This window comes from Akebia trifoliata, chromosome 3 (assembly GCF_017979445.1).
Source record: "Akebia trifoliata isolate Shusen 1 chromosome 3, ASM1797944v1, whole genome shotgun sequence".
In the NCBI taxonomy this organism is placed as follows: domain Eukaryota; kingdom Viridiplantae; phylum Streptophyta; class Magnoliopsida; order Ranunculales; family Lardizabalaceae; genus Akebia; species Akebia trifoliata.
The window spans coordinates 40,204,922-40,221,863 of record NC_141377.1 but is presented as its reverse complement, the minus strand read 5'-3'; the positions used below and the strand labels follow the sequence as shown (position 1 = coordinate 40,221,863).

General features: G+C 34.2%; 1 protein-coding gene and 1 long non-coding RNA gene across 2 annotated transcripts; one reads left to right on the top strand and one right to left on the bottom strand.

Annotated features, from left to right (window-relative positions):
• Window positions 1-3,489: 3,489 nt before the first annotated feature.
• Window positions 3,490-6,134, bottom strand: LOC147406936 (mogroside I-E synthase-like). Its single transcript, XM_086435289.1, has 2 exons — window positions 5,452-6,134; window positions 3,490-4,418 (listed from the first exon to the last, which is right to left on the bottom strand). The coding sequence occupies exons 1-2, from the start codon at window positions 6,076-6,078 to the stop codon at window positions 3,696-3,698; spliced, it is 1,350 nt and encodes a 449-aa protein (XP_086291415.1). The 5' UTR covers window positions 6,079-6,134; the 3' UTR covers window positions 3,490-3,695.
• A 624-nt stretch (window positions 6,135-6,758) lies between these two features.
• On the top strand, window positions 6,759-12,120 carry LOC147406935 (uncharacterized). Its single transcript, XR_015176643.1, has 4 exons — window positions 6,759-6,998; window positions 8,405-8,456; window positions 8,575-8,660; window positions 11,825-12,120. It is a non-coding gene; the product is annotated as an uncharacterized LOC147406935 (long non-coding RNA).
• Window positions 12,121-16,942: the final 4,822 nt, after the last annotated feature.

Below are 16,942 nucleotides of genomic sequence, written 5' to 3'. Positions count from 1 at the left end.
AGCACAAGAATTACTAAAGAACATGACACTTTTATTTGCACTAACTTCAAGCCCCCAACACCGACGAAATAAGTCTAGAGAATCCCTTAACTAAGTCTATATCATCTCTTCCTTACCACCGTTTCGAGTATTGAATTCAAGATCACCAATAAAAGCAACTCAACATTAACATGAATATCTTTTCTGAACTGTCAATAGACGAAAATCAATATTATTATCTTTTTTTTTTTTAATATTTGATGAAGAATGTCATTATTAGATGTTTTATGGTGTTCGACGTTATAAATATCATGAAATCCATAGTAATAAAGTTCAAATTCGACAATTATTTGATGAGTGTTCAATTTGATTAATTCGGATAAATTTAAGAAAATTTCGTAAAAAAATTAATTTTTTTATAAAGATTTTATTAAATTTCTTACCAAAACCTATCATTTTCAACTACTTTTTAAATCCAATCTTCCTGTTTGGTGCTTGAATATTGAAAAATTAAACTATCCCTTAATTTGGAGAATTTTACAAATTTTTTGAAAAATTCAGAGAATTTTGTGATTTTGACGAAATCTAATGGTTAGGATAGAATATGTATCTCAAGGAAGATACATTACATCCTAAGATAAATCCCAACGGTTAGATTATTTATTTTAACGGTAAGGATTTCATAGATTTCATGAGGTCCATTCGATTATATTAAAAGAATTTTTTTATAAATAACTTGTAAGTGCAGGGATTAGGAGACAAATGTTTTCAAATTCACGAAGAAAAGGTACAGTACTTAGAAAAGAATCATGATAATGGCACACGTTTCACGTTACCATGTTTATGACATATTGTACGGGTCTCCTTCTATGTGTTGTTGGGTCTGTCAAACTAACCCCCGCTTTAATTTAAAAAAATAAAAATAAATAAATAATAGAGGGTTGGTAGGAGCTTTGTTCTAGAACTTCTCTACCTGCTGCACATGTTTGTCATGATACGTTCAAATAATTTATGAGAGAAGTACCTACTGTCACATTAATCATACATTTTTTCCCTCGGGATACACAATTAAATACTTTTATGAGGATGTACAGTCGTGTATCCCGAGAAAAAGATTTATGATTTCAAATCCACGCCACGTCAGCCGAGTATTAACCCAGTGAAAGACTTTCTAATTCAAAAATCATTAATCTAATTAATATTTTAATACTACAAAAATGACTTTATTGGTATTAACATTTATAGTGATGATTTTTTAATTAGAAAGTTGTGAAATTGTGTATCCCGATAAAAAATATCTATGATTCAATGTTCATGCCACATCAATCGAGTATTGATCGAGTGAACTTTCTAATTAGAAAATCATTATTCTAACGTTTATGCAAATAAATAGAATCGTGATAACCTAACTACCCCACTTGGCAAACTCAGTCGACTATTCTGACGTGACTAATTTAGGAATCGTAGATTTGCACTACTCATGATACATGATTCTCTCGAGATACACATTTTATGGGGAAGTGCATGGTTTCCAAACTTGTCAAGTCAGTTAATTGATTGAGTATGCCACGTTGGGTAATCAGATTATCACAACTCAAATAAATATATACTTAAAATTTGTTTATTAATCAAGACAAATAATTTTAATTTTATGTAAATTATATAGAAATGCAAATACCGTTTAAAATACTCATGTTCATGTAAAATGATCCATAAGATCCACAAGGTTCATCAAAGCATGTGACCATAAGCTCCAACGGGGATGTTGAGAATTTTTATTGCCATTGTCCTCTCTATTCATAAATGGGTTGGGATTAGTTGACTCTTGAAGAATGACTTGCAAAAAAAAAACACATGATCCCAACTAGGCAAACATGAAATCCAACATTTGAGATTTATCCTTGAAATAAGTATCCTCAAGATTTGTGTTATCTGGATACATATGAATCCCAACCATTAAATTTCATGTTTACACAGTTGAAATCATGAGTTTTCTCATGTTTACCTTTTCTCTTCTTATTCTTTCCAAAAATACCTTTAATTTTATTCTCTTTTTTTCTTCTACCATTTTCCAATATTATGCCATCAACTTAATGCCTTTCTCCTTTCTAGTTTTTTTAATAATACATTTACAATCTTTTACCCCTTTAACCTTAACACCAAAGAGGATGCCCGTGTTGTAAGCATGAGTAAACTCTAGTATCTTATATGTGACAAAAACATATAAACAAGTGTGTCCAAAATTCTATTAATAGACATCAATTTTTTTGGTGGGCCCACACGCAATCTTAGGAATTTCATACCATTTTTTTTTTTATGAACATTTGAGTTACCCTTAATTTTCTAATTCATGACATATCATTTTCATATTAGAAAATGATGTTAATACATTTATCTTCATCTTCTAACTAATTCTTTTTTTTTTTTATTTATCCAAAATCGGTAAACTTCAACCTCTAGAGAATTTTTTTTTAATATCTACGTCTCCAATTTCAATATTCTATCTCCTTAAGTCCTCAAACCTCATTAACAATATAGGATTTTTCATAAAAGTTGAATAAAATAAATTTAAAGATTTGTGCCACACCAATTGGTTACAATACTGTGTACAAAGAACCACCAGTTTACAAGACTCGTATCTAGAGGAAAAACATTTATGGTTTTGTGCACACCACCATATCATCACAGTGTCGGGGCAATGTTGTAAGATGCTAGGTTAATTTTTTTCAAGGTTACAATAGTAAAAATTAAGGATTTTTAACAAAGGTTAAATGCAAGATTGAAGACGATGCATGGGAGAACAAATACGTGAAAAAAGAATTAGCATGAGAGGTTGAAAAGTAGATGACCAATTTTTTTGAAAATAATAATAAATATCAAGGGCTTTTGGGTGAAGATTGAATATGCGAAGATTTAAACTATTTTTTTTTTATAGTCTCCATAGAAGATCGGGGTCAATGGGCCAAATCATATATAAAAGAACAATGGGAGGTTCGGCTGAAGGGGTCAATCACTTAAGAGAACAATCAGGGGTTCGACCAAGGTGGTCGTACCACTCTAGAGGGGTAGTAAAGGGCACGATATCTCCTCTTTATTTAAGTAACAAGCCGAGTTTTAAAGCAATTGATTATGTGGTGTTTAGTTTGGATTCTTGATTCTAAATCTTTCCAATAATCTGATTTTAAAATCCATTATTATGATTTAGCTCATATTTTAATAGGGAACGATGTAGAATTTATATTTCTTGTAATTTTAAAAATCTGTTTCTTGCATTTTGCATTCATACTATGTTCTTTGCACTTATAAGTGCTTGTAAGATAATTGCATTTAGATTATAAGAATTGCACATTGTTGGTGTGGTGTTAGTAAAAGTTGGTGTGGCAATAGCAGTCCTCCTTTTGTTTAAACAGAATTTTCTTTTGTGTTGAGTGCATTGAATATTTAGAATGTCTAGAATCGATTTTTCTTCGGTGCGAAACATTACCCTGAAACGACATTTTAAACCATGAATAAGACCAATCAAACCTCCCCAATTACCTAGCAAAAGAAAAATGGGCCTACATTTTTTTTTTTAATTCCAGTTCAAGACATAAACTTAAAGAGTGGTAAAGTCAGACATTACATAAAGCACAAGAAAAACTCTTAGAAGTGCTACTACAATAAAGCCACAGATAAAAAGAGACTGATCATGGAAAAATAGATACGAAAATCAAGCTCTAATTGCAAGAAAGTAGAGCTGCAAAATTCTCAATGTGCTTATCTGAGCTTCCACCTTCATCCACAGCCTCTCTTGCCAACTCTTTCCACTTCTTAGCATTCTTCTTCATTTCCTCCCCTTTCACTCCTTCCAATATTTCTCTAATGCATTCTTGTATCTCTTCCTTGCTAGCAATACCCTTCTCATCCACCTTAGGTCTAAGCCCCACTTTCCATACTTCTTCAATAAACTCTCCATTACTGAATTGGTCTAGAAACTGTGGCATCGCCAACATGGGAACTCCCAAGCTTACTCCTTCAAGTGTAGAGTTCCATCCACAATGCGTCACGAAGCATCCCACAGCTTGGTGGGATAACACCTCCAATTGAGGGCACCATGTCACCACCAACCCTTTTTCTGATGTCTCCTCCACAAACTTGTTAGGAAGCTTTTTCTCTTCCGATGCTTTCACTACCCACAAGAAATTTCTGTCACTTTGCTTTAGGCCCAATGCAAGTTCTTGCATTTGCTCTTCACGTAGATCCTTGGCACTCCCGAATGAAACATACACAACTGATCCTGTCTGCTTTGAGTTTAGCCACTTCATGCAAGCATCCCCATCTGCCTTGAAGAGATTGAAACCATATTCTTTGTCGCCTTCCAACCGCTTGTCAAGGTAGTTCGATGGCAGGGTTGGTCCTATGGTAATTACTCGATATGTCTTCGACAATTCTTTTACCACCTGTTTTTTTTTTAACAACATTTTCAATCCAATTGTATCAAATTCAAAGCGTAATAACCTCAGAAAAAAACATCTCAACTATGTAAGAAATTAAGACATCAAGGGAAAGAAGAAAAAAACTACATCACAAATTTCTTGAAAAGATAACTGATCAATAAGAGTATCCTTAAAAAGATAAATCTGTGAAAAAACGAAGTAGCAAAGAGAACAAAAAAGCGCACACCAACACAAGGATTTATGTGGTTTGGAAGTGTACCTACATCCATGGATAAGATCAAAAACCCAATCACTACCTTCTTCCGAGTTTTACAGCCTTAGAGATCTCTAGGAAAAAAAATAGCAGAGAATACGTGTCTTAATTTCCCCAAAAAACTAGAACCCCTTCCCAAATAGAAAATAGAAAATTCTTAAGAAAATATTACATAATTGACCTTTCAAAAATCCTAAAAAAAATTGGTGCGGAGGCTCCGCTGCCCAGCACCCCCTAACCTCTAACCCGCCACAGAATACAAGATATTTTACACAACAAATTCGAACACCCAAACTTGAATAAATTGATCCCAGTAAACGCACAAAGACTTGTAATGGCCTTATGTCACAATAACCTAAAAATTGAATCAGAAATCAAGACCTTGAGTGACATAAAATTAGCTAAAAAGTTAAAATCAATGAGGTAAAGCACAAATAAATTGATTTCAGAGAACGAAGCACAAAGGTCTCAAAAGAAAAAGAAAAAAAATATCTGTCCATGTTCCAAATCAAGGCATCAGATGAAAGAAACATAAAGATAAAATCAAACTGCCAAACTACTGACAAATCGATTCTAGTAAAGCACAGATCTCTTCACAAAAGAAAATCTAGTATATTATACAGATCAAAACATCAAGTGAACGAAACGATCCCAAATCCTCACCATCTTCATAAATAAATTCTCTAAAAAATAAATAAATAAATTAAAATCAAAGACCCAAACTACTAAAAGAGGAAAAAATAAATAAATTCTAGAGCATCAGAGCTGATTATTGTTACTCACCTCTTCCTCCAACTTGTGAAACGAGTTAAAAATGATCCAATCAGCTTGACCGATGTTAGAAAATTGGATTAAAACAAATCTGATGATAGTTGGTAATTGTCCCTCAGAACCCACAGAGGGCAATTGGTAATTATCAAGTTCGGGCATATTACGCACCAACGCCCTTGCAGCTTCAACCGAATTATTTTTACCAATTTCTTGATAGTGAACAATAGCAGCACAAGACTGAGTGAAAAACGCTGCTGCAGATATTCCCAGCTGTTTGGCTAAATCTACGGCCCATGGTAAATTAGCGTCGTACACAAGACATTTGATTGGGTATTTTGTGCCTTCATGTTTCTTTACGAGAATCTCTAGGTTTTTGGAACAACTAGCTTGAAACCTCTCAAGGAAACCTCTGAAGCTTCCGGGTCCGTGGATCCCTCCTTCGCCCAAGTCGTCGTAGATTGATTCGAGACTAATTGAACCAACTTGAGCTGGAAGACTCTTGGTGGTGGAGAGATTAGCGGCTACTGTGACTTTGATCCCTTTAGAAGCTAAACGTTTGGAGAATTGGACCATAGGGTTCACATGGCCTTGGCCATGGAAAGGGAGAACCATCACATGAGCTCTATAATCTCCTTCCATCTCTTATCTCTCTCTCTCTTTCTCTCTTTCTCGAAGGGATCTATCAATGGTTATTGACCCATTACCATTCCTCCCTTTAAATACTAGCAAGTATGTCGGCCCTTCTCTTACCACCTGTTGGGGCCCACTCACTCCTTTATTATTGGTATCTACGCGGCTCTCTCGGCTGGACTCCAAGGTGAAAATTCACATGATTGATAGGGTAGTTCACACTTCACACTTCACACCAACCAGAATTTGAGCTTTCCTTTGGAGAATTTATGGTATTACCGCACCAACCTTTTTGTTTTTTATGAAAACTATCCCATATACGGTAAAAGTACTGGTTTTCTAATTAGAAAGTCTTTACTCCATCAATATTCGACTCGCATGGTATGCACACAAAATCATTTTGGTAATTTTTAATGGAGTATTGATGGTGTTATTTATCTAAATTACTCTTGTTCAGAGTCACAAAACACCGTCAAAATGATGGAATTGGGATAAGTATGTCTCTCATAAATTTTGAAAATTACAAATCTACCCTAACACTGTGTTTGGATTGAGGGAAGGGAGGGGAAGGGAAGAGAAAATATGTTATTTTCTCTTCCTTTCTCCTGTTTGGATTGTTAAGTGAGGAGGGAAGAGAAGAAAAATGGAGGGAAGGGAAGGGAAAATTGGTAAAAAAATTTTCCCCCCAAAATCGGAGTGACGAAGAGGGAAGGGAAGAGAACACATTTTCTATTCCAAAATTACCCTCACTCTTTTGTAAAATTTCCAAAAGAAATAGATATTGACAGACCGTTTATCACTACGTACACCCCAATCAAATTGCAGAAACCCTACACATGCTTATGAAGGAAACGAAGGAACGAAGACGGCGACCTCAAGTAGGAGACGACTTCGACTAGGAGACCACCTCGACTAGGAGACGACCTGAGGTATTCTCTCTCTCTCTCTCTCTCTCTCTCTCTCTATCTCTGTCATTCTTCTAATTTTTTTCAAAAACCAATAGTATTATTAGCAAATAGTATGATTTTTTTCTCTCTCCCCATTTTGATGGTCTGGGTTTGCTGCATTTTCTCTTGAAAGTTTTGAAATTTAGTCATTTTATTTAGATTTGTGTGTTTCTGTACCAGTTGAGGTGGTCTAGGATTTGGCTCTCATGTTTTCTTAGTTTGAAATCCTTTGCTTGCTCCAATAAAGAATTTTCTAATTTAGGAAGGATTATGTAGTAGGGAATTGGTTAGTTACAAGCTATCCTAAATTTTTTAATTTAAGAAGAGGTCCTTGTACATTCAGATGGCCCTTAGGCTACTGTACTGATTGCAGGGAATATGATTGATGCAGTGTGCAAGATTAGAGGATCTGAGTTCATTTGTAAAACAATGCAATTGGGTTCATTTGTAAAACAATGCAAGTGTTTCTGTTATAAACTTAATCAAACTCATGGAAAGCTAAACTAATGTATAATAAGGATATACACCCCAAAATAAAAAGGTTCAAACACAAAAGGGAAAAGGAAATTAAAGAGAGAAACTTCAATAATAATCTATCAAAGTTTGGTTTCTTCATTGATCACTTGCATATAACCCTTTTTAAGTTTTAAAGCCTGAGTTACTTCTCACTTTAGAAACCTAAATTGGGGAGTTTCTTTGGAGAAGAAATGGAATGGAATGGAGTGCAATAATTAACAAAATAGAATGGTTATCCTCACCCTAGACTGTTTAATTCATTGTTTGGTATTATAAGAAAGTTGGTGGTAATATAAGCTCTCAAAAGAATCCAAAGGCAAATGCTCATATAAGTACAAGAAAATTGGCAAATATACGAAAAATAGATGATCAAACACTCATTCCAAGTCTTTTATATAAAGCAACTATACAAAGACAATTTACTAGGGATTCTTAGTCTTATTTTTGTGTAAACCTAGACTACTTATACGATATCTATATATGCATGTATGTAGACCTAGTAGTTTGATTAGTATAGTTGTTGAACCATACCACACAGTATTGTGAATCTCAAATTATTTAAGAGCCAACTTTTAATAGGAATGTGCCTCCTTCAATTGCATGAACATGGTGTGTTCCTTCTTGATGACTTGCATATGTAATCATAGAAACTGAAGCAACGGCTCGAGAACCGTCAGGTTTGCTAAATATCCAATGCTTCCTTCATGTGAAACATCTAAACTCTGCTTTTTTTTTTCTTCGTTGTATTCTTCTGTCCCCGCAATTTTTAGGATTAATTTTTTTTGCTTTTGTTGCACGTGAAATAGATTTGTTCTCTTTATATTATTCTGTCCATCAATCATTTTTCTCTTTGGTCCTTCTCCAATATACAGATACCGAAGGTGACAATCTGCGACATGATTTACCTGAAAATTTTGAAAACAGGTGAGCAATATTGTGCGGCTCTTTCACAATTGTTGATTTTGCTCATGCACCTCAAAGTTTAATGAGAATTCCGTACTCTACTATTAATTTGAGTGCTCATTTGCTTTCTCAAAAATAGGGAGGCCTTGTTAGCTGCAGTTCCAAGCTACGATGATCCATTTATCAAAGTTCCCAAAGTCTTGAACAAGCAATGATGTTGTTTAGGTAACTTTTGCCACTTGTGTGCCTCTTAATCAATGCTGTTTTTATCAAACTAGTTATTAGAACTTAATTATTGTGTCAAACTTGTGTCACCATTTACTTGATTGGATATTCTTAATTTCAAACACATGTGAGAAAGTTGGTGCATTTGAGGTTAGAAGAGAGTCAATGTGCATGCAAAGGAGCAAAAAGGGGTTTTTTTTTCTTTTCATAATGAAATTGAACTGGAGGAAGTTAATCTTTGTGCCAACTTACACATTAAACACAGTTCATCTATAAAAAGAAATTGTTTGAACAATATTTATAATGTCTTGGTTTCTGTAATATAATCTATATCATGAAACTAAAAGGGAAAATTCATTGGATGGTAGTAACACCAACAAAGCTTAAGGTGCTGGGCTGCCAATAAGTGTCATGTTTAACATTGAGCTCAGTAAAGATGATATTAAGATCGACGTGGTGGAAAGTTAGGAAAGATACATAGTATGTGGTGGAAAGATGATAGTGTCTACTAACAGAAAGATTCCCATCAGAACAAGACCTATGCATCTCTATTGTTTGTGTTTTAGTCTGAAGAAGATTCCGATGGGCACGAGACCAAATTATGTAGTTTTTTTCTATTTTAAATTGGACAGAAAATAATGTAGTATTCTTTCTTCATTTGAATGTATATGTTTGGCAGTACAAATCGATAACCCACAGATCTATACCTTTAATGCTTTGATTTATACGCTGAGATTGTTGTTGCTTTGGTTACAACCAAAAAATGATTTAGTCATTGTGTGTGTAGAGAGAACGACAAGTCCCTTGTGAATTATTGACAACATCAATGGGGGTGTTTGATGAGGAGTTTAAAGTAGTGCAGCGAAGAACTAAAGGAGAATATGTATGAGATTTTTATTATAGATTTAAATAACAAAACAGCTTTTTGGCTTTATTTATATTGATTGGTGTGGTACCAATTAAAAAAAAAAAATCAGGCTGATGAACATGGTATTTTTAATGATTTTGAATAAATCCTTAGTCTCTAGACAAAGGGTTACGTAATCAGTTTGAAAACAATAAAGGGGTTCGCAAAATTAGCCATTGAAGCAGACAATGGAAAGATTAGACACGTGGCGTTCTAATATAGGGAGATTGAATTTTAATGACCTCATGAACAATAAGAGGAGTATCTTCATAATTGATACCATAGTTTAAATGTCAAGGGAGCACCAAAAGTAGACAGCCACTTGGTTGATACAATTATGGTTTAAAATATAGGAATGTATCGGTTGGTACGTATTGGTATCATCTCAAAGTGATATGAAACATTGACCTCAAAATACTGCTCTAGTATGAAGTTTGATGAGCTCCCCAAGTCATATTTTACTTGTTAAATATTTTGCTCTATTATGAAATTTGTGCAACCACTGAGTGGGATGGATACGTGTTAAATGATCCGGTGGTTTGAAGTGACCAATGTGGTGATCTGAATTCAGTTTGGGGGTCACTGTGTAGTAGATTTTATTGGGGTTTTATTTTATTGGCCCATGTCCAATACAATCATGAACAAAGGAATTGTAAGGTCAGAGGAGGAAGAGTAGAGGATATATGATAGTGTGAGGGAGTGAAGACCATAGCCATTCATTCATCCACAAAGTTATCCATAATCTCATCCTATCTTTTTATTGCTTCAAACTCACTCTTGTTGCTGCTGCCCTCACATATCACCAATCAACAACATGGCTTCGGCTACTCTCTTTTTAGCCAATTCATCCCTTCAAGTCCATTTTTTTTTTCATTTATAATTATAATGTCAGAAATTATTTGTTCCATAGAGAGCAAAAAGGCAATGGCTTGGAACTGTTCAAGAATGAATCTATATTGTCATATTTGCCCATTTTTTGACTTGTTTTGAAGTGCCATAGTGAAGAAAATATCAACATAACTTACTGTATTCCTATGATACATATCGTGTGGTTGTTACTTGGGAAGGGTTGCTTGTATTGTTCTCCTTTATATATAGAATCCAACGTTGTAGCATTATGAAATTTGTGGCAGATATATATACATATATGTATGCAAGTGTTCACCATATACATGTATGTGCAAATGTCAAATATTAGTATCTGTACTACATAGTTTAAGCAAATGCCTACTCTTCTAAGCTACGCTTTCTGTTCAATTTCAGTAATCCCAATTTGGTATGGTTTTAAATCTTAAACAGGATCGATCTCGATCCCGGAGGCTTTAAGCCATCTCAAAGAGTACTCAAAGAATCAACCCATTTTGTTCAGCATTTTGGAAGTCTCAACCAAATTTTAAAAGCTTTGGTGCTTTTTATTATTGAATATAATTGATCTTTTAAGTCTCAAGCTCTTAAAAGTTTGATATGGTTCTCCAATCTTTTGCTATTATCTCAAACTCATTGTTATAATCATTGTTGGTATAGCCCACACCAAACACCCATGTTTACATACATGTATGGAAGGACTATCCAGTTTCTTGGTTCCAATAAAAAATCTGACTCCGTTAGATTTGTGCTTCGTGTTTATCCATGTCGCCAAGATCTTCCACTTCTATATACTGTAATCGTCCTTCACTTCTTCAGATTCTGTACTGCACTTTAGCAATCAAACTTAATGAAACACAGGGCTTGTTCAGGTATATTGGAACTTTAAAAAAAGAAAATATTTACGTAACAATGACAGTGTTGTGTGAGTGACTTGACACTGAAATGGAGTTTTGCACGCACTAGCAAATACAAACCAAGCACTTGATACACACGCAGATATGGCAGGCTCTTCATTTCGATGGTAAAATACTCTGTCATTCGCACCAGATCAAATGTATATAAATGATTGGGTTTGGAGTTTTAAACTCGAATGGAACAGATGATTAAGTGCTTGTTTTTTAGTTTCCATCTTCATCTTCATGTTTCTTTAATTGGGTTTTTGTTAATTTTTATGATTTTACTAAGAATCATGACTAACCACTTAGAACCCTTATTCCAATTCCTTGGTTTATTGGTTGTTTATGTCCATATAGTCCATGGTATGCTTTTAGTTTCCATATTTTGATGTTTCTCCATCTGTGTTTTTGTTATTTTCTCTAATCTATATATTGAGAAAGACGCTGCCACGTACAAGCCTATTATTTAATTCTTCGTGGCTTTGATTGTTTAGGTCCTTGAAGGCGACGGTGTTAGATTCCAATCTCAACATTGTAGCACCACTTCTCAATGCAGAAAGATAGAGAAAGCGGTTGGTAATGCATTGGAGAAAGCATGTGAGAGATTCACAGGATTGAAGGTGTTTGCGCTCTCAAACAAGGCCGTAATTAGACCATTGCCAACGCGATTCGACATCCAAAGCATAGCTGTCAACAATGATTTTGTATTTACAAGAACCAAATGTACAAGCTCATATTTGGATTTTGTATTTTGTATTTTGTTTTATGGGTAATGCTGTGTTTGGGGACAGCAGTGCATTAGCTCGAATTTGAGGAGAGAAATAAATTTACAGTAGGGTGGAACCATTACCAATGATTGTGTCAATAGATGAACTTTATTATTAGTACATCTTGGATGAAGGCAAGAAAAAATCAATTAATCCATTAGTTTTGGGTTCTCTATACTCACTAATTTCATTAGCTTGTTAGAATAATGAATAAACCATGAGAAATCATAATACTCTGTTAAGGCAGTAGAATTCCCACACCTGGATTGTATCTTTTACCTTATTAAGCATTTCATATAGTAGGGGAAAAAGGAGAAAACCTTATGCATTAATAATGGCCGTTTGAGCAGAGTTCGAGGTTTATTTTCGTCAAGAAAACTAGCCCATCATTAGATTTTCAGACCAGGGACCTTAATTGAATCCATCTCTAATATAAGGGATTTCTACATGTTCCCTTAGGACACTTGTTAACAAAATCCTTATATTAGAGAGATTATATTGCCACACTAACTTTTGCTTAGGATGTTCTTAGTAAAAGTGGGTGTGACAATAGAAACTCTCATTTATACGCATTCAAACGAAATGTACCCCTCAAATTGATCTTAAATGTTTGGTTGTTTATATTTTGTATTATTACACAAGAAGAATTTTGTTTTTAAGATTATGAAGGGTATAATAGTCATTTGACAATAATAATTTCTCTTCTCTTCTCTTATGAATCCTAACCAAACAGGAGAAACTTGATTTTTTCTCTTCTCTTCTCTTTCAATCCAAACAGGGTGAAGGGAAACTTTCCTTCCCTTCCCTTCCCTTCCCTTCCCTTAATGAGTTTCTCTTCCCTCCCCTTCTCTCAATCTAAACACAGCGTAAAAAAGGAATTGGAATAATATTATATTACTATCCAATGATGTGGTGGTGACCTTTTGGTATAACATTTGGGATAAGTATACCCCTCATAAATTTTAAAAATTACAAGTTTACTTTAAAAAATGTAATTACAATAATACTATATTATAATCCATTGATGTGGTGGTATCCTTTTGGTGTAGTATTTGAAATAAATATGTCCCTCATAAATTTTGAAAATTACAAACATACTTTCAAAAATGCAATTGAATAATATTATATTACTATCCATTGATATGATGGTAACCTTTTAGTGTAGCATTTGAATTTGAATTTCTAACTCCCCAAATTGTTCACTCGATGATTTATCCATGAGGGTGCCAACCATAGTTGAAAGTTTCTTATTACAAGATTGATGTGAACAATTACACACAAATTTACTATCCATTGATGTGGTAAAAGCTTCTTCATATATTTAGTGATTGTATATATTTGTCACGATATCTTCCATTTGTTTATAATTGTTTGGTGTTTATATAAATTTTTATGGACTAAAACAATAAGTTTTGGAATAGACTGATTTTTCGCGAGAATGATCTCTACTGTGAAAAGATCATCATCATAAAAAATCAGCTCATTTTGAAACTTCTAACCCTAGTTTACAAGTTGAAGAATCGTGGACCGTCCAATTTTTGTAAATCACTTTTGATGAGGTTAGAAGTTTTGGAATAGGCTGATTTTTGGTGGAGATGATCTCCTCATCATAGAGATCAGCCTCGCAAAAAATAAGCTCATTCCAAAGCTTCTAACCCATGTTTTGAAAAATATTTGGCACCATGTTAGCCAAACTTTAGGGCTGTTAAACCGCCCCTATATATATATATAGGGAAATGTTCAGCAACAAACATTTTGACAAATATTTTTCAAACATGGGTTACAGGTTTTGGAATGGGCTCATTTTTGGTGAGGATGATCTCTACAATGAGGAGATCATCATCACCAAAAATCAGCCCATTCCAAAACTCAACCCCATCCAAAAAATGGATGGTCCACAAAACTTGTAAACTGGGGCTAGAAGTTTTGGAATGGGCCTCACCGTAGAGATCATCCTCACAAAAAATCAGCTCCAAAACCTCTAACCCATGTTTTGAAAAATGTTTTGCCAAAAAGTTGGCCCTTGAATGTGACCCATATATATATATATATATATATATATATAGGGGGCGGTTCAAGTGCCATACGTAAAAACATATGAAAAAATAATGGTTTTTCAAAATATGGGTTAGAGGTTTTGGATTGAGCTGATTTTTTGCGATGATGATCATTATGATGAGAAGATCATCCTCACAAAAAATCAACTCAATGAGAAACTTCTAAATCCATCAAAAGTGATTTACAAATTATTGAAAAAAGTTGGTAAAAAATCGACAGTCCACATTCTAAATCACTTTTAATGGGGTTAGAAGTTTTAGATTGGACTGATTTTTTTTTTCGGATGATCTTCACATCATAGAGATCATCCTCACAAAAAATCAGCTCAATCTGAAACTTCTAACCTATATCTTAAAAATTTATTAATGTTACATTGTTTTTACATATGGCCCTTGATCCTGACCCATATATATATATATATATATATATAGGGGATGGTTCAAGGGACGTGCTGAAAACCAGCTGAGAAACTGATGGACGAGAGACGTTAGATTTGAGGGAATGGACGGCGCAGATGGTTCAACACGTCCGTTCAAATAAAAGAAACGGAGTTTATTTTATTTGAAAATAACTCCCTCGTCTTTTCTTTTTATTTCGTTTGTTTGTTTTTTTTTTTGTTTTTAAACTAACCATCTCTGTTTTTATGTTCTCTCTCGACAGACATGTTGCTGTTTCATAAGGTTTTCAACGAAGAAGACGAACTCAACCTCGGCTGAAAACCCATTGTTGCACCTTTCATTAAACACCCTCTGTTTTCTCACTCAACGGACGACCCAACCTTCGTTTTCCTTCGACCCAACCGTTTGTCTCTTCGTCTCTTCTGTAAATCCAAATCTCTTCGTTTCCTTCGACGATTCTCTCAACTGGTCTTCGTTTTTCTCTCGACGGAAACCCAACTCTTTGTTGCCTTTGAACACTGAAACCCAACTTTTCGTTACTCTTCGTCTCTCTTCTTGACAGAAAACCAAACTCTCCTCTCGATTGAAAACCCAACCCATCGTCTCTCTTGATCAACTGAATCACAGGGAATAGGGAGAATATCATGATCTCTCTCTCAATCGAGAGAACCCAAAGCGAAGTAGAAGCGAAGTAGGAGCAACACATTGATCTCTCTCTTGATCGATCGATGATTTCGAAGAATCCGAACGATTTTGGTACTTGCAGAGGTGACCTTTGATCCCAAATTTTTTTACATAAAAAGTTTTGATTTTATCTGTGTTTTGTCCATTCTTGAGTATTTTCGGCTTTGATCGTTAATGCATTTTTATAATGGGGGAGGTTCATGAGCCATATAAAAACAATGGTTTTTCAAAATATGGGTTAGAGGTTTTGGATTGAGCTGATTTTTTGCGAGGATGGTCACTATGATGAGAAGATCATCCTCACAAAAAATCAGCTCAATCTGAAACCTATAAATCCATCAAAACTGATTTACAAATTATTGGCAAAAATTGGCAAAAAATCGACGGTCCACATTCTAAATCACTTTTAATGGGGTTAGAAGTTTCAGATTGGACTAAGTTTTTTTGAACCCATATCGACGGTCCACATTCTAAATCCCAAACTTCTAACCCATATTTTGAAAACTTATTAATGTTACATTGTTTTCTCATATGTCCATTGATCCGTTCCCTTTTATATTTAATGAAATATAAATATTCGACTTTTGTTTGACGATATTTTATGGGTTGAATTGTTTCTCGATATTCAACTTTTGTAATAAAAATTTTTACAAACAGAACCTTGTATACCATTGTTTCTAGATTTTCACCTAAAATTATGTTAAGTGAGGTATCTGTTAGGGGGGCGGTTCAAGTGCCATATGTAAAAACATATGAAAAAACAACAGTTTTTCAAAATATGGGTTAGAGGTTTTGGATTGAGCTGATTTTTTGCAAGGATGGTCACTATGATGAGAAGATCATCCACACAAAAAATCAGCTCAATCAGAAACCTCTAAATCCATCAAAAGTGATTGACAAAAATTGGCAAAAAATCGACGGTCCACATTCTAAATCACTTTTAATGGGGTTAGAAGTTTCAGATTGGACTGATTTTTTTTTTCCGGATGATCTTCCCATCATAGAGATCATCCTCACAAAAAATCAGCTCAATCCGAAATTTCTAACCCATATTTTGAAAATTTATTAATGTTACATTGTTTTTACATATGTTTTCTCATATGTCCCTTGATCCGTTCCCTTTTATATTTAATGAAATATAAATATTCGACTTTTGTTTGACGATATTTTATGGGTTGAATTGTTTCTCGATATTCAACCTTTGTAATAAAAATTTTTACAAACAGAACCTTGTATACCATTGTTTCTAGATTTTCACCTAAAATTATGTTAAGTGAGGTATCTGTTAGGGGGCGGTTCAAGTGCCATATGTAAAAAAAAATGAAAAAACAATAGTTTTTCAAAATATGGGTTAGAGGTTTTGGATTGAGCTGATTTTTTGCAAGGATAGTCACTATGATGAGAAGATCATCCACACAAAAAATCAGCTCAATCAGAAACCTCTAAATCCATCAAAAGTGACTGACAAAAATTGGCAAAAAATCGACGGTCCACATTCTAAATCACTTTTAATGGGGTTAGAAGTTTCAGATTGGACTGATTTTTTTTTCGGATGATCTTCCCATCATAGAGATCATCCTCACAAAAAATCAGCTCAATCCGAAATTTCTAACCCATATTTTGAAAATTTATAAATGTTACATTGTTTTTACATATGTTTTCTCATATGTCCCTTGATCCTGACCCATCTGTTAGTTTTACATTC

Excerpts from the sequence above, each read along its gene's own strand:
- LOC147406936 (XM_086435289.1), bottom strand. The coding sequence starts at position 6,078 with ATGGAAGGAGATTATAGAGCTCATGTGATGGTTCTCCCTTTCCATGGC. Across the intron at positions 4,419-5,451 it reads TTCACAAGTTGGAGGAAGAG|GTGGTAAAAGAATTGTCGAA; the intron begins GTGAGTAACAAT and ends AAAAAAAAACAG.